This window comes from Sminthopsis crassicaudata, chromosome 1, assembly GCF_048593235.1.
Source record: "Sminthopsis crassicaudata isolate SCR6 chromosome 1, ASM4859323v1, whole genome shotgun sequence".
In the NCBI taxonomy this organism is placed as follows: Eukaryota; Metazoa; Chordata; class Mammalia; order Dasyuromorphia; family Dasyuridae; genus Sminthopsis; species Sminthopsis crassicaudata.
Window position 1 is genome coordinate 66,290,526 of NC_133617.1, and position 18,569 is coordinate 66,309,094.

At 37.6% G+C, this 18,569-nt stretch overlaps 1 protein-coding gene across 5 annotated transcripts in view; it reads left to right on the forward strand.

Annotated features, from left to right (window-relative positions):
* Window positions 1-18,569, forward strand: part of KDM4B (lysine demethylase 4B) — a 273,807-nt gene that overhangs the window by 200,280 nt on the left and 54,958 nt on the right. For 2 of the 5 annotated variants that reach the window (XM_074308472.1, XM_074308482.1), the window contains exons 9-11: window positions 6,203-6,399; window positions 13,593-13,694; window positions 14,167-14,339. In XM_074308472.1, coding sequence (XP_074164573.1) covers window positions 6,203-6,399; window positions 13,593-13,694; window positions 14,167-14,339 — 472 coding nt within the window. Of the gene's footprint in view, window positions 1-6,202; window positions 6,422-13,592; window positions 13,695-14,166; window positions 14,340-18,569 lie in introns of all 5 variants that reach the window. The other 3 variants (XM_074308489.1, XM_074308498.1, XM_074308507.1) reach the window with 2 other exon arrangements.

The following is an 18,569-nucleotide window of genomic DNA, read 5'->3' on the forward strand; positions in this document are numbered from 1 at the left end:
GCCAGATTCTACACTCTATATTTCGTGCATTTATACCTTTGCATAAGCAAAACTTCTTTCTATTCCCACTTTAACCCTGTAAACTCTTTCCTCCTTTCCTAACGCTTCCTCCTCATCTCTCCTTCTTAGAATCCTTAGAATTCAAGAAAGTTCAACTCAGTTGCTACCTTCTTAGGTGAAGTTTTCTCCCCTTATATTTCTGTTCTCCCCATTTGTTAGTCCTCTTTCCCAACTAAAGTTACTTTATTATTGTTATCTTGATGTATTTTAAAATCTTTTGCTTCCTATTTCCAAGTAGAATATAAGCTTCTTGAAGGCAGGGAATGTTTCATTTTGGCATCTTGGTCTTTACGTGGCATTCCTTGAATATTTTCAGGTATTTAATAAGTACTTATTGATTTGACTATAGGCGCTAATATAAAGGGGAGATTTTTCTTCTTTTCTTTTTTTTAGTAGTAAAATTTTTATTTTTCAAAATACATGCAGATAATTTTCAACATTCACCCTTGTAAAACTTTGTGTTCCAAATTGTTCTTCTTCCCCTCTCCCCTAGATAGCAAGTAATCTGATATATGTTAAACATGTTTTTTATTATTATATAATAATCTTTTCCATATTTATCTTGCTTCACAAGAAAAATCAGATCAAAAGGAGGGAAAATAAGAAAGAAAAAAATGAGCAAGCCAACAATAACTACACATAAAGGTTAAAATACTATGTTGTGGTCCACATTCAGTCTCCAGAGGCCTTTCTCTGGATGCAGATGGCTCTCTCCATCACAAGACTTTTGGAGTTGACTTAAATCACTTCACTGTTGAACTGTTGAAGAGCCACAACATCCATCAGAGTTAATCTTATTATTGTGTACAATATTTTCCAGGTTCTACTCACTTCATTTAGATCAGTTCATGTAAGTCTTTCCAGGGTCTCTGAAATCTTACTGCTTATTCTAGTTTCTTATAGAACAATAATATTCCATCACATTCATATATCAGTTCAGCCATTCCCCAACTGATGGGCAGCTACTCAGTTTATAGTTTCTTGCCATTACAAAAAGAGTTGCTACAAACATTTTTGCACATATGAGTCCTTTTCCTTCTTTTATGATCTTTTTGGGATACAGCCCAGTAGAAACACTGCTGGATCAAAGGGTATATACAGTTTGATAGCCCTTTGGGCATAGTTCCAAATTGCTCTCCAGAATGGTTGGATCAGTTCACAACTCTTTTTTTCCAGGCCTTCCCATATTTTACCTAGTATGTGATTGTATACTATGCTTCTACATAGAATCTAGGCATTACTTACTTCAAATTTCTAGCCCATCCTGTACATGTTCAGAAATTCTTCTACAACATCTCCAATAAGCTGTCATGCAGCCTCCCTTTAAAAATCTGTAATAATGTGGTAAAGGCAAATACGAACTTGTGAAGACTGAGTTAGCACTCTTGGATACCTTAGAATCAGCCAGAGTCAGGATGAGCAAAAGTCTTTATACTTGATCTTTTGGGGTAGCCATCAGGGGAATAGATACAGGAATCTCCACACCTCCTTTCTTTCTCTCCATCTACAAAGAGTGATTCCCACTTGTCCTACTCCACCCTCCGATGCCTTTTTTCATTCACTGTATACATCCACAGATCAAGCAGCACAGGATCATGGGCCGGGCCATTCTCCAAGCATATGCTAATAAAGTATTGTCTAATTGGTAATTAGCCTCAAGTGCATGGTTATTCAAGTGTGTCTCAGTTTCAGCCCTTTACACAAACTTAAAATACTCAGAGATATCTCAAGGTGAAGAACAGAAGCTATATTAGAATCTTGTGAGAAACAAGAGTTCTCCAGAGAGAGGAGGCCGATTTCACAGAAGTTAAGGTTGATTATATAGTCATAAACCACAAGAATCCATGACCACCCCCCTCCTTATTTTCACTGCCTTCTTAGATGGAAGTGGCACAGGTTTGCTAAATTCTAGTCAGGCCGATATAGTTGACTAATTGCAGATGTGTTTACCTAAGCTTATGGTGGCGGTCAGTTACAAATGCTTGCAGATGTATTTGCCTAAGTTTATGGTGGTGGTCAGTTTTACAAGATTTACAAATGCTTACTTGAGCTAGTAATGAGATTCCAGGCAGGGAGTTGTGGGGACCCCCTTCTGGTGGGTGCAGGTACTTCATAAATGAATTTATGAACCCATAAAGTTAAATTGGTAAAAAGAAATTTATTATTGGCATTGGGAAGTCAGCCTTTGCTAAAAAGACTGAATTCCTTGGTGGCAAGGTCCCGACAGAGGGATATAAAGTTTTTAGCAGAAAAATCCTATCCTAGCAGAGAAATCCCAGCAGAAAGGTAAAGAGGGCATAGTCCTGTTAGGGAAATAGGTGAGAGATAGAGGTTAATGCTGGAAAGAGAATGTCTTTTCAGTGGGCAGAGAGTCCCTTGGCATGATTGCTGCTTTGGGCCTCGGCTGCAAAGGATTGAGCCCAGCTTTGCCCCCTTTTATAATTGAAACCTTGGCTAGAAGCTGAGGGCAGCCTGAGCTGAAATCAGACCTACATTTTTCAATAGAAGTTTTAAATGAATGAGATTATTGCCCCAGACCTAGATTTCCTATAGATTGGGACACTGGGAGTGGTCCTGAGCTAATTTTAAACTCAATAGAAGCCTATAGAAAGAAATCTAGATCTCCAGTTAGGGCTAAGTAGAGTGGTCCTGGACTCAACCAGACCCACCCGGATAACAGAAAGAAACCATCTCATCTTGATTGCCTGGGCAGATCTCTCAGGGGAGCGTTTAATGGTTCCCCCCAAAGTCAGAGAGAGAGAGAAAGAGAGAGACGGGCGCAGAAGAGAGTGAGTTTTGGGGGTCCCTCATCACTAGTATGAGCATTGTATTATAAGGTTTGTACAAAGAATTTCATTTTCAAACCCATCAGACTTTCATAAACTAAATTTAGGTTATAGATTCAATCTACCTTGGTTAATAATTTTATGGGAAAACACATAATCCATTAAGCCAGTGGAGTTGCAAAGGTTTCTAGAATAACCAAGGAGACAGTTGACCTCAGGCTGCCTCAGTCAACAAATAGAGATAGCTAGTTTGGAGATTTCTTGAATGTCTCCAGGCCATTAAGTGATTAGTCATGTTTTTTTCTAAGAAGTTAAGTAAAGGTCCAGGAATTTATCTCAGGTATTTCTGCTAGAAGAGCAAGTCTTTTGCTCTTCTTCCCAGAGCCTTAATGACTGACAGATCCTTGGTGCTCAGTCTTGAATTTCCTGAAGTTATTATTCTGAGAAGTCCTCAGTTTCCTGTTTCACTGAGTAATGAAGAACCCATTCAAGTAACATGTTATTTGAACTACTTTCTTCCGATGGAATGTTTGTTGCATCAGAGGTTTGTCATCAACCTGGACTCAGTGTAGTAGTTATCTTTTCCTATCATCTTGTAGACTACTGTATTATAATTAAAAGAAAGAGATAATTAGAGTAAGGAGACCTGAGTTTAACCACTGAATCTATCACTTAGATTTCTGAACTTGTCAGTTTTCTTCAGCTTTCAATCTCAGTTTCCCACATCTGTAAAATAGGCTTTGTAATATTTGTAATCCTATAATCCCTAAATCACAAGTACATTGGGAGTGATGGGGGTTGAGGTCCCTTTAAAAGCACCCTTTTGAATATCTGGGCCCAACCCCCACCAGATCTGAGCTGGCTTGGGTTTTCTCAGCCCCCACTTTCTGCTCAGGTTTCCCCAACCCCCCACAAACAGTTTCTTCTTTATCTGAAAAGCCCGCCAAGAACTTGGGGCACCGCCCACAAGCCCCTTTAGGTATAAAAAGAGCCAGACTGGAGCTCTCTATTCCCTTCCCCCCAAAACATGGTATCCTTCTGGCATCTTTCTACCTTCAACTTCACTTCCAGATTCCTACAATAAACCTTTTTATCAATCTAGGTTTTCAGGCCTGTAAATTCATTTACAGGAGACACTGCGCCATAATGGGACTATCTTTGCGCCGACCAAAACGGGGTTCCCCCTTTCCTATCTCTCATCAGGAGGAAAGCATAGTGTGTGTGTGTGTGTGTGTGTGTGTGTGTGTGTGTGTGTGTGTGTGTGTGAACTGTGATTATAATCTTCTAGTCTTCTTTCTAGGTCCTGCCTTCTACACCACTCCAGGCTTTCACCCCAATTGCTTTTCCTTGTGTAAAATGAATATTCTTCCCAAAAGTTATTTTCAAGGAAAAGCAATTCCCATGCTAGATTTTGGTTTGTTTGAGGGAGACAACTGAGCTTCTTGTTTTGGACTTCATAACTGTTTAACTGTTTTTTACACATTTTGGAAATTCACTTAATGAGGTTTAGATTTAGGGAACTAAAATGAAATTAGGATTCCTAGTGGTCAGGGACTTAAATGATAAGGTCTAGTGTCAGATTTGGGGTTCAGGGAACCAAATGGGGAGGTTTAGCTCCCCTACAACCAAGTTTTGGGGACTCCCTTCTGGCAGCACAGAGGTTCTCTGTGAAGGAATTTACAGACTCGAAAACCTAGATTGATAAAAGAGGTTTATTACAGGAATTGGAAGTAAGGTTAAAGTCTGGTTAGGGAAATAGGTGAGGGTAAAGAGAGGATAGCACTGGAAAGAGTATTCCAGGGGACAGGGGCCCTTGACATGCCAAGCATAGGGCTGACATTTTTGGAACCTCTGCAAAGAGAGGATTTTAGTTTGGCTCTTTTTATAATGAGAGATTTAGCTAAAGGAGGCCCCAACTTGCCTCCTTGCTGGGTTTCAGCTAAAGCTAGAATATGAATTGAATTCAATGAGTTTCTGGACTGAGTCAACCCCACCCACATAACAAAGATGAAACTGTTTGTCCTTTGGGGCGGGGTCCCACACTGAGGCAGAGTTGAAGGAGATTTTCTTCTCTAAGGATTTTCAGAGTTTTGGGGTCCCCTCTTCACACTGTTGTTTTCCTGGTAACTCTTTGAGAGAGTGAAATCCACTTGTTTGAGGCCACAGTTTTTATTAAACATTTCCTTTCTCTTGCTACTGGAGAAGACTTTGTTATCCATATCTCTATGAATATTATTCCACCAATCAACTCTTCTGTAGTATTTGGAGTTAGTTGCCCCAGTCTTGAGAGGTTAAGAAACTTGATGACTGTGTAGTAACTAGTGGGTATGTGGTATAGACTGGGCTTGAACCTAGGCTCAGCCCTCTATTCACACATTATCTATTGCATATTCATTTCAATGTTAACTGAGTTTCTTCTTTGCCTGTTTGTTGTCTTATAAAAAGTAGGATAATGCAGATCAGATTCTTATCCATTAATCCCAAGCCACTTTGTAAACAATCAGTTTTCTTGTTTGTTTATCTTGCTAACTTCTTTCCACGTAGACTGACTTATTTGGGTAACCTGTTCTGGTTGATCCAGACAAGTTTTGGGTCTAGCTCCTAGTAAAAAGTAGCTAGCATCTTCAGTTTCTCTTGTCAAATTCGATTATTAAAAGATTGGCACTATTCAGACAGTCTTCCTTTCCCTTCATCATCTTAATCCTTCCTTCCTTTTATGTAAGAGTACTTCAGTTTCAATCAACAATCATTTGATGTGTATTATGCCAGGCTTTCGGGGCATCTAGATGAAAAAACTACACAATATCTGCCTTGAGAGCACTTAACTGTCTACTAGAGAGGATACAGCATGAACTTAAATGTAATAAAAAGTAGATTATGATAATGAAAAAGGAAAAGCCCAGACTAGGTGCTCTAGGAAAATTTTAACCTCTGTACTTTGAGGTAATTCAAATATTATTATCCTTAACTTTGAAGTGAAGAAACAGACATTTAAAGAATTAAGTGCTTTGCTTTAGGCTAAAGAAAGTAACAAACATCAGATTTTAGACCCCTGAGTGTCAGAGCAAGAAAAGACCTTATGTCTAGTCCAATCTTCTCATTTTCTTGAGAAAGAAATAGGCTTGGAGGAGACATGAAGAGGCTTGCCCAAGGCTGCACAAGGGAGTGATTGCAGAGCCAGAGATTAGATGATAAAAAAAGTGAGGACAGAATCTTTGCCAGCCAAGGGGGTTACTGAAACAAGATGGAATATAAATGTGTGTGATCTACTTTTCTTTCTTTCTTTCTTTCTTCTTCTTCTTTTTTTTTTTTTTTTTTTTTTTTTTTTTTTTTTTTTTTTTTTTTTTTTTTTGCAGTGCACCTGCCGAAAGGATATGGTGAAAATTTCAATGGATGTTTTTGTGAGAGTGCTACAGCCAGAGCGCTATGAACTGTGGAAGCAAGGAAAAGATATTACTGCTTTAGACCACATGAAGCCTACTGCACTAACTAGCCCCGAACTGATGGCTTGGAATGAGACCAAGGCTGTGCTGAAAGCTAAGCTCCTTCGGAGGTAAGATTTGTCATGAACAGGAGTGTTCAGAGGATCAGTTTCAGTTGCTTTTGCACTACTGCCATTCTGAAAGCAAGAGAGGGCCTAAAAGCAGTCCTCACTGGGGAAAAAGAGAGAGATTTCTAGTTTCCATTCACAAATAGAAGACATAGATATGGATATTTTCAAACTCTCAAACTCTTGCCTTCTCTTTTTAACTGGATGAAGGTATCTCTGGTGAAATTTGTTTTTAAAGGGTGGTTGGACCCTAAAGTTGATGGACCCTAAGGCAAGAAGGCAGAGCCTTACAGGCACTTTCTCTTTGTCCTACACAAGAAAAATCTGCCTTGGTAAGTACTGTGGCCTTTTTAAAGAAGTGCCATCAAAAGAAGTCCTCTTTTGTGTATCAAGACTTTTTTTCTTTCCTCTCACCACCTCTGTCCAGCTAGAAATCTGCCTGCTGCCCTTTAAGTTTATGCTCTTCTGGATTTGTCTTTCTTCTCTGATAGCACACAAGTTTGTATATCTGCTTCTGAAAGAAAAGTATTTGTTTTAGAAAGTTTAATTTCTAGGGCAAGAGGACCCTGTTTCTCTTTCATAGAGAGGATGTTCAAAACCTTCTTGGCTTTTGGGAGATGGCAAGCTGTTCCTCCAACAAGTTAGCTAGACTTCTGCAATACTTGAAGGAATGTATTTAGTACATCTTCCTTTAGTTTTTCCTGAACACTTTAAAAAAATTTTTTTTCCACAAAATTGGTGATGCCGTAGTGATTTCTAGAATGATTAAAAAACCTTGTTTTGATAGATCTTTTTCAGAGTTCCAAGTGGGTCTAATTTAAGCTTCTTATATTCATTTTTTAAAAATTCCTTGAGCACTCCAAATTTTCCCTGAAGTTTTTGTTGGCTTATAGAATAGAAAGGTGCTTCAGGGGCTTGTTTGTAGGATGAAAGGAAGTAAGGAGGGAGTCATTTCTTGTGGAGGGCAATTGTCTTCATGAAAATACAGATTTAAACATTACTCTTATGTCTAGGTTTGGAAATTATCTTTGTGCCAAGGATTAAAGAATACCTCAAAATTGAGTAACAGACATTTTCTAAACAGATTTCTCTTTATAAACATATATTTTAAGCTTTGTTATTCATTTCAGAATGCCTTTCCAAGTGTCTGACCCCTTTAGTGTTATCCGAGTCTGTCAAGGATACCTGTTTGCCATCAGATGCAACAATAGAATTCTCATATAGGGCCCAGCAAATATTACTTATGACTTTTTGAATGTGAACTCAGTGCTCAATTGACCCTTGATTAGGCTTTGTATTGGGGGATGGGGGAGGTAGTAAGGAGGGAAGAATTCATGAAGGAATATTTCTTTTCTTCATCACACTACTTGGGTGACTTGAAACTTGTCTCTCATCTCTAAGATAGAACGGGGTCTTCAAACAGAATTTGGGCATCTCCCAATTACTTGGACCTATCAAGTCATGATAAACAATAAGAATACTCTTTACACTCATCCATGGTTACATGGAGAACTAAACTCTGAGACTCTGGAGGCAAGAAAGTTCTCTTTGAACTAGTCAGTTCAGTTATGAAATTGCTCACTTATGAAGAAAAGAAATTTCACTAAATATTTAGAACATATTTTCTTCCAGTTTTTTTTAAAGAGTTTTATTTAATTATCTCCACCTTTGTTAGGTCTGGCACTGTGACCCTGTTTTATAAGGTCACGATTTTGTGACCTTATACCACTTTTTTTTTCCCCCTGAGGCTGGGGTTAAGTGACTTGCCCAGGGTCACACAGCTAGGAAGTGTTAAATGTCTGAGACCAGATTTGAATTCGGGTCCTCCTGAAACCTTTACCACTTTTATGCATTATAGGCCATTTCGGCTTTCATCAATTTCTCTGGACCTTTTCTTTGAAAATAAGTAATATTAGATTCGTGATCTCATTATACCCGTTCCCAATATATAATATATTCTTCTCTCTCTTTTATAACATCTTTTATGGTCTTTACTTCTGATTTCTTATTGTTTGTGTTACAAGAAAACAAAGTTCTGGTTGGGGCTCTCCTCATCCTCCCCAACTGATCTTCTAGCACTTAAGTCTTAAAGGTGAAATGGATATATAGACTTAGCCCTAGATAAGGAAGATACTCTGAGATGGTATTTGCATAATGGTTGAATTGATGTTAATTGGTCAGCAGGGCTGATTACCAATACACAGAAATAACATTTTCAAAACTGTATCTGGCATAGAAAGTTTTATAAATGACCTGCTAATAGGACAACCAGAATCAATCTGGAAATGAGAACTAGTTCTCTGTCTCACTACAGGAAGGAGGGAAAAAACCCAACTTTTTCCAAGAGGAAACCTGCATTACCAGAGAATTTGATGTTTCATATAGAAATAAGTTTTATGCACAATATGCCTTTCTTCCTTTCCCTCCCTTGTCTCAGTCATTTGTGCCTCCCTTTTCTTTTAACATCCATAAGGTTCCATATGCTTTATGGGAAAAGAAAATACCAATTAAGCTGGCGCTGTCGTTTTGTTGTTCAGTACTTCTCCCTCTCTCCACTGAAGCCCTTCTTTTCTGTTATCCTGTGACATGTTCATATTCTGAGAGGGGGACTGAATAGCAGATTAAACAATGTTCAGGCTTTCATTTTCTTTAAAAACCTTTGGGATGTAAAGTAACACAGATTAAAAAAAAAAAAAAAAAAGGTAATTGATCTCTCTTTCTTTGGAAAGCTTGATTAATGATTAATTTTTTAAAGCTGGTGACCAGAACTGATCTAGCTCATTCATACAATTGAAGTATGGTTTGCTTGGGTAAGGAAGAAAAAGCACTTCATTCTGCAGTGCTTTTCTCTTTTCTGTCTCTCTCCTCCCCTTTCTAACTATAGTGTCTCATCTGCAGTTTGTAGATATGGAGACAGCCTTTTTCTACATACCTCTGGCCAACTCAGTCATGGATATAAATACACAGAGCTTTAAAGAGAAGTTGGCGAACACTTAGCAAATATGTTACTGGTTAAAATGGAATTGAAGCAGTCTGTCCCTCTCTATCCATCCTTCCTGTTTCTTCCTCTCCTCCTCTTCTCTTCTCCCCTCTCCCCTCTCTTTTCTTCCCTCTCCCCCTCTCTCCCTCTCCTTTTCTCCCCTCTCCCTCTCATTTTCTCCCTCTCCTTCTCCTTCTCCCTCTCCTTTTCTCCTCTCTCCTTCTCCTTCCCCTTTTCTCCTCTCTACCTCTCCCTCCTCCTCCCTTTCCTCTCACTCCCTTCTTCTATACCCTTCCCTTTTTCTTTCTTCACCGTCCCATTGACATTTTTTTTCTTTTAAAAATAAAATACTTATATCTACATATACATACATAAATATATTCTTAACTATAGGATGTTTGGGGGGGGATGGGGGATGAAAAGGGAAAAAATAAAAGTTTATTTATACACACACACACACACACACACACACACACACTTTTTTGATCTGGTAATTTTTTGAAACCTCACTGATGGTATGCTGGGAACATGACAATGTTCTCTTTTGTTTTGCTTTATTTTGCTTTCTGTTGCTTTTCCGTTTTCCTTTTTTTCTTACTCTGTTTTTGTAACATAAAATAATTGTAAAATATCTATATATGTATATATATATAATAAAAATAAATAAATAAAAATAAAAATACAATACTTACAAGTAGTCAGCCCATAAAAAGGAATATCACATCTACTTCTCCAGAAATATCTTTTAAAGGCCTCCCCCTCCCCTTTCCTTCATCCTCTCCTGCTCCCAGGTCTGGTTTTCTGAAGGGGACCCTATTACATTGGGATGTGTGGTTGCTATGAATAGGCTAGTCATATTTTCCATATGCTGAATCTGATGCCATCCTGTAGTAGTCACATTTGCCAGATGTTTATTACCTTGAGAATGAAACTGTTTTGTGGATTCCCTTGCTAGTGGGATTTGGGCGTGTTACTCTGGTTCCTATTGATACTGAATTTCTGAAGCTTTTCTCCTTTCTTGAGTATCACAGAATCTGATCCAATTACTGAGCCAGAATCCCTCAAAAGCAAGTGGTCATCCAGACTTCTAGAAAAGGAGAGTCCACTAACTCTCAAGACAACCAACCCATTATACTATTTACTATGTTTTATATATGATAAATAGGACCCATTCATTCAGTATACATTTATTAAGCATCTATTATGTGCCATCATCATGCTGAACATTGGGGGTACAAATAAAAAAAATTAGTCCTTGCCTTCAATAAGCTTACAGTCTTAACAAGGAAGACAACACACAGAGGGAAGTAGAAGTAGGACAGGTAAAGAGTACTTAGCTTGGGAGCATGATGTTTGTAGAGTGAAAGCCAAGGTGAGCCATTGATCGAAAATGAAGTTACTTGCCCTTTTTAAAGGAAGGCTTAAAGTACGCTCAAATCAGAAGGTAGAGGCAGCTAAGGGTGCCAAGAAGGAATTCCAGATATTATTGCTGGTCTTGCTTTCTTCACCAAGCAATCTTTTAAATTAAAGTCAGCTAAGGTTTTCCAACATGGAATGGTTTACTTAGTGAAATAGTGGCCTTGCTCATCTTTGGAGGTCTGCAAGTAGGCTGGATGGCCACTTTCTAGGGGTACTTTAGAAGGGACTCTTAGGTCAGATACGGGTTGAATTAGGTGGTCTCTGAAGTCTTTTCCATTTTTAAATACTGTAATCCTCTGGAATGAGATATATTAGATCATAGAATCATGCAGTCATATGATCAAAGTTTATGTAGTCTACTGCCTCATTTTACACATGACCAAAGCCAAAGAACATTTTGCCCAAATTCACATGAGAACTAAGTAACAAAACTGGGATTTGAACCCAGGATCTTTGATTTCAAGTCCAGGGCTCTTTCTATTATGTCATGTTGCTTTTTTACAAGACTCTGGTATGCCCCAGAAGAGATGGGCAGTAAAGAACATGGATCTGTTAAATTAGATTTTGATCCTATGGGAGCATAGATTACATGTTGGAAGGGATTGTCGAGTTCATTGAAGCCAGTTTCCACATTTTATAAATGAGGAAGCTGAGGCCCAGAGAATTTAATGATATTCAGGGGATCACTCTGTTAGTAAAGTGTGATAGAGGATACAAACCCAGGTTCTCTTCATTCCAAGCCCAACGTTCTATTGACACCACATTGCCCCCATTTTACTCCCACCATTTAAAAACAAACAAAGAGTCCTCTGGAGACTATCTAAAGAGCCTTTTCTCTTGTATTTTTTTAAAGAGAGCTTTGAAAAAGCTTACTCCTGATCATTTCAGCAAGTGTGCTCTGCTGGCTCCGCAGATACCTGTGTGTGTATATGTGTGGGTCTGTTTCCCCAATTAACAAAATTAACTAGGCATCTTATAGAATATTTGGCTTGTCTCTAGTGCTTCACCTTTCCCAAGATCTCCTATGCGAAGCACAAAGTGGAATTACTAAGTAATTCTTTTTCCTTTTGAGGAGAGACTATTTTTAGGAACTTTACCAGTGAGAAAAGCTGATCCTTACTGGTTCAGCTTACTATTCCTGCTAATGAATGTCTTGCAGGTGTGAAGTTAACGTCTATACTTAGAGGGTGACCATATGGTTGGAGTCTAGCAGTTATAAGTGACTATATGTGTAGATTCACTTTTCCTCTGTTAATCATTATTTTATTTTAGTATCCCCTTCCCTTCTTCATTCAGTGTGTTGTCTCATTAAAGGCTTTACTACTTTCTTTCACTCTACTCCAGTTCTAATTAGCAGCCTTGATTTCTGGATAGGCTCTGGGAATGGTGGTAGCTGCATCTTTATTTCATCTGAGGCTTAGGTGGGTAGGTAGTTGTTAGAAGGATTCACTCTGCTTTATCATTCTGTAGCAGATGTAGTGGTGCAGAATGAAAAAAAAAACCATATGGAAGCCGCTAGCATCTCTCGGTTTTCTTTTTACTAAAATTGGTGACATTTACAGCTTTTTAGAACAGACATTGCTCTTAAGTAATGAAGCATTTCTCATTTTATTTAATCCTTCTTTGCCCTCCTCGAAAGAAAAAAAAAGAAGAATAGTGGTGACAAAAAGATTACAGGAGTAGAAAGAATATATATCTGCCTTATTGTCACTCCCATGAGAATCCACTGATTCACCCACATGTTACCTCCCCTTGGAGAAAGAAGTATTGTGGTCAAGAGGAGAAAAGACTTGACGATATAGGATATACATACATACATTCACACACGCACATATATTCTATGTTTATTTTTAATTTGTTTGGTCAAGATTCAACTTAAATGGAAAAAAAAGCTATTTAATTAATAAATAGTTTTGTCAAATTTGCAACAAGGTCTGAGGACTTTCTCCTTTCTCCCTATCTTCCCATTTATACTTTTAGCAAAAGCTGATATATTTCACAACCTCTAGTTTCTCCACTGACTATTTATTGAGGACATTATAGAAAGAGATTCCTTCTTACAATTTTGGACAGAATGACCTATAGAATCCATTCCAACTCCAAAAATTGGGGTGTTGTGTAGTTCTTGTGCTTTTGGGAATCTTTATCTTGTCTAGTTCAGCTGGAAATGTCTGGTTGGGGATTAATAAAACTATTTCTAGAGATTCTTTTTCATCTAAAAGCAGTTTTCTCTACAGAGATGGTACTCTCTAGGCTTCTCTCTTCCCTTGAGCTGTCAGCTTCTTATCTTTCTACTCTACTCTTATTTTCTTCTTTTTTAGTCTACCTTCTTAAAATAAGCTGTTCACTTTAGTCCTTTTGTTGCTTTCTCCAAGTTATTCTTTGTCATGTGGAGTGAATTTGTAAGCTCACCCATTTCTCTTTCCTTCAAACGTATTAAAATGATCTGCACAGCCATAACATTTTCCTAGGGACATTTTACTCTGAAATAAAGTGAGGCACTTTTTTTTAAAGGAACTTTCATCTGGCTCTCCCTTTCCCTGCCCTACCAAGTTTCTGGAAATTAGGAAGGAAAGAAGCTAGTCTTTCCTAAAGTAGTCTTAAAGTGGAAAAGGGGAGCTCAGAGTAAAGTAGTAATAATGGGTATTTGTGTGTAATATATTCGCAATATTTATGTATGGGGGGAAAGTAAGGGAGGGGAATTAAAAAGCTAGACAGGGAAGTGTAATTAGAAAATGTCTTAAAGAGATAAAGAAAAATCTTAGAGGAAAAAAAACCCTAAAAATTTACATTCTAGACAAATTAGTCTGAAGGAAAACAGACACTGGAAAAAGACTGAGGAGGAGAGAAAACCAAATATAGAAAGGAAGAGAGAGCAGAACAGAAAGCCTGGCCTATCGTAAGTCAATTCTTTTTACTCTCTTCCAGGAAGTTTGTTTGACATTGTCATCCAGAATTTGCATTCAGTTCAAAGCATCCCTTGTCTCCTTTATGCCTAAATATAAGTAACACTCCTTTGACTTATAGTGTCAAAGAACCATTTCCAGAAGTTCGTTGGGTGTCAGGTTTGACTTCCCACTTTCAGATGTCATCAGCATCCTCTGCTTGGCATCAGCACTGCACCCATGTTTGATCATTCCCCTTGCCCTTCCCTCTCTTTCAACCCATTCTTTCCTTTGTCACCCTAACCCTTTTCCCTATCTCTCCTCCCCAGAGAAAGTATTCTCCCCATGCCTACTGTTGGTGCAGATATAATGGCCCAAGAGAGTTAGGTTCTCTCAAAAAAAGGGAGGGGGAAGGATGCTGCTTTTATTGGTATTAAGTTATTTAACCAAGAATGTCAAATTACTTTCACAAATCTACTATCCTAGGTCCCACAGAAAAAGAAGCCAGCCTAGGAGACATAAGACGGAAGACCAGAAGTCTTTGGGAGAGGTTATGGCTGCAGAAACCCTTTTGGAGGAAGGCAAAGTTAAGGAAGAACCCAAACATGAGGCTGATCTAGAAGAAGAAGAGCAGCACAAAACTCCTGAAGGTGGTGAAGGTAAGTCACAAACCATGTGCCAGTATTTCTTCTCTCCAGCCCACAATTGCTCATTTTTAAGGACTTAGCTAGTGATGTTTGGGAGGGTGACTGAGGGGAATGATCTAAGATAATTCTTTAAGCCTTCCATTAAAACAGGTAAGGCATTTAAATGCAGAGATGCAATCACACATCCTTCTAGTATTGAAATAAAATTATTGTTTATTTTAACCAGAAGATCAATGGAGCTCAAGGTAGCCCCAGTGCTCAGTCAGTACTTACATCTACAATAGTAGTAGATTCTCCCTCTTTCTTTTAGAAGTCAGTTCAAATAGCTTTTTGGCAGGGTTGTTAGGGTTTGCCAGAACTATTGGTTTTATAAAAATGTATTTTACAGGAGTTACATTTTTTAAAAAATATTTCACAAAGAAATGAATCGATATATTTTATCCTAACCAGGGTGGCAGTTGTTCATAGCTCATAGAAGAATGAAGTGTGTCTGTCTTTAGTAGACAAATTTTTGTCAACTCCATTACTGCAGGACACTCTCTGCCCAATAGCCTTCCCATCAATAAATAAATCAATGCCCTCATAGGTAGAGAAAGTCAAACTGGAATTCTCTTGTAGCCCTTGAGCAAGACAAGGAGATATAAAAAGGCAGCATGTGCAGGATCCTTTTAGAATTGGCATTCTGAAAGCCCATGACCAGAACTGCCTACTGAAGCAGGGTAACATAGTTCTAAAATCCCTGCTCTGTCTTATATAACACAGCGGGTCCTTTGGAAGATTGGTCTTGTTGTTGTGCAAGGGAAATGTGAAGAGAGCAACAGGAAGTTTTCTCTCCCCTTTATTTGCAAGTGCACATATATTTAGTGCATTATGATAAATGCCCCAGTTCAGCCATAAATTTATTAATCACTATAACAAATGGCCCCAGATAGTTAGGCTTCCTTTGTACAAGTGATATGGAGTAAAATTATAATTTTTTTTTAATGTGATCTTTTAACTCTTAAGGATGGGCAATTCAATTCAGCTTTGTTGTTACTAAAAACAAAATCATTGTTTGATTTTTTTAAAAATTATTTTTGCACATGCTTGGTACTTCTAGAACCATGGAATTTAAAAACTGTTTGTTGCTTAATCTTTTTTTTTAGACCTGTCCTAAAGGACTTTGTGAAGGAATTTGGGGTCTTCTTGACAAAGATACTGAGTGGTTTACCATTTCCTTCTCCAGTTCATTTTACATATGAGAAAACTGAGGTAAACAGGGTTAAGTGACTTCCCAAAGTCACACAGCTAGGAAATGGATTTGAACCCAGTTTTTTATGACTCAAACCTGATACTCTATGCACTGTACCAGTTAACTGTTCTTAAAAACTAGACGGGACCTTAGAATATAGTTTGTTAGATTTGATAGTGAGCTTTATAACATTAGAGCATTGGGATATCAGAGCTGAAGGGACTTTAGAGCATAGGATTTTTATTAGATGTCCTCTTCAATTCTTTTTTTTTTTTTAAATAAATTTTTATCAAACTTTGTTTTTTCATCTAAATTTTCTCATTTCTTTACCTTCTTGTCTGTTAGAATCAGCCTATATAATAGAGGTTAAAAAAAAAAAAGGAGAGGAAAAAAGTAAGCAAAACTGATCAATAGTACCTCAAAAAAATCTGACTGCATATAGTATTTTCCATGGATGGGCCTCTACAACTTCTGCTGAGGAATAGCAGGATATGCCCTCTTGTGGCTTTCTCTTTGAAAAGAACTTTTTAGTCACATTCACTGAGTGGTTATTCCCACAAGTATAAATGTTGTCACTGTTGCTCATTAAGCTATATGGCAATTTCTTCAAGACATTTTCTGTGTTTCTCATGTTCATTGTTTTTTATATACAATAAAGAGTCTTATATTCATGCATCCCAATTTTGGGATAACCAGAGGGTAGCTTATAATCAATCAGCAAACATATATTAAGGACCTGTTCTCCACAGGCTACTGTATGCTTGGTACAAGCTTCCCTACCTTCAAGAAGTTTCCATTCTATTGGGGGAAATAGTGTTTACATATGTATTACTTTAAGATGTGTTCCTCATTTTATAGCTTAGGAAACTTAAGTGCTTTGCCTAGGATCACACCACTAGTGTGTGTCTGGGGCTGCATTTGAATCCAAATTTTCTGACTCCGGGCCCAGCACTCTGTGCACTATGCTCTAAGTTATGTGATTTTGGCTATTATTTTCCAATTTTACAAGTGAGAAAACAGATTCAGGATGGTTAAGTGACTTGTGTATTATCACAGTATCTAATAAGTTGGGATATTTGTTTTTTAGATATCTTCTGGGGATAGTATTTTATTGTTGTTGTTGCTGTGCCTTGTAACAAAACATCCTAGCTGAAAGAAACCTTGAAACAATGAATGTTAAAAGTAGCAGCAACTCTAGAAACCATCTAGCCCTGTTTTACAAATAGGAAAACTGAAGCCCAGAAATAAAGAGTGTTTACTGGAAGGATCATACTGGAATCAAGTCACTGGAGCTTTCATAAATTTTCCATCTTGCTAGATAATTCCTTGAGCAGGAAAGAGGACAAAATCTGCTGGCTTGATCCATATTTTTTCATGGTCATCAGATGGGGATTGCCTCAGTCTCTATAAAAACATAACTTTGGCCAGGTCCATAGATGTTCATGTATCATAGAGGGCCTCTGCCTGGCTCCTAAGTTGCCTTTTTCTTAGCATTATCTTATGATTGATGAGCCCTGAAAGCTCTTTGCTTATAACAACTATGGTAAGTCAAGAATATCTCATTGTCAGTATCTGAACAGTATGGCATTTAAAGTCCCTCTTTTCCCTTTTTTTCCCTTTCCCTCCTCCTCAGTTTTGAATAAATAGAGGAAAGAAAGTCTTATGCTTTGGTGGCTTTCTTAGCCACTATCTAAAACCAAATGTTTCTGGACCATGATGTAGTTACTTGCAATTTTCTAAACCTCTTTTCCTCTCCTTTAGAGGCTTTGGCCAAGATCAGGCAGGTAGCCCTGAGGGAGAAAATAGCTTGTCCATTGCTTTCTAGAGTGTGGTGAAGAAGCTGATATTAAACTGGACAGTTCCTAGGTGGTTCCCAATTTATGAATGGGTTGTATTGTCAAATTTTGTTTATATATCAGATATTTGGAATTCAGTGCATTTACTGTTTTTAGTTCTCCATTCATTGTGGTTCTCTTTCCTCTGGTGTGAGTGCCCTCTTAGACTATAAGCTTTTTTGGGGGGGAAAGGCAGATCTTTCTCCACCTCAGCTGGGATCATATAGGAATTTAGAGATATCCAATATCACATTCAGTTATGTCCTTCTTCAGTGCTTTAGGCATTATTTTATAAATAATAAATATAATATTAATATAAATAAATAAAATTAAACAGTATTGATTAATTAATAATTAAATTAAATATTATTATTAAATACATAAATATAAAAGTTAATATAAATTTTTATAAATATCTCAGTTGATCCTCACAACAGGCCTATGAAACATGTGCTGTTATTCCCATTTTACAGTTTAGGGAACAGAGGCAGACAGAACTTGCCAGGGTCATATAGCTTTTGAGTGTTTGAAGGCAGATCTGAATTCAGGTCTTCCTGAGTCTAGGCTGAACTCTCTTTCTTCACCTGCCTATCTCTAGCTAGCTTAATGGAAAAAACAATTTGCTTAAATTCAGCAGTTTAGAGTCCAAACTTTTTTTTAACCTCCTTTGGATCATGGCCCTGTGTAAGTTATTTCTCCATTCTCTGCCTCATCTTTCTTATTTGCAAAATCAGGATGCTCCTTGCATACACAGGAAATAATACCAGGAAAGCATTCTATGAACTTTTAGAGTTTAGAAATATAAATGATAAGTATGGGGTGGTTTTATTAGTTAAGTAAATACATAGTTTTTAATACACGATCTACTCTAGCAAATTAAAGATACAGTGTCCACAAAGTTGTCCTATCCATTATAGTTTATTTTTGTTATTTTTTAAAGAAATGGGTAACATATGAAGTCTGGTTTCCCAGGCATATGAATAGGATCCTATTTATTCTATAATATAACTGAGTTTTTGTACTAATAGTACACATCTTTGTTCTGGAAGGAATTCATGGAAGATGAAGAGAACATTTCATCCCCACCCTTTCCTGTGCCTTAGTTCCTGGGGCAAATTTTTGAAATAACTTATTTTTATATGCAGTATCTTTTTCTCCTACTTCCATTCCTGTGCC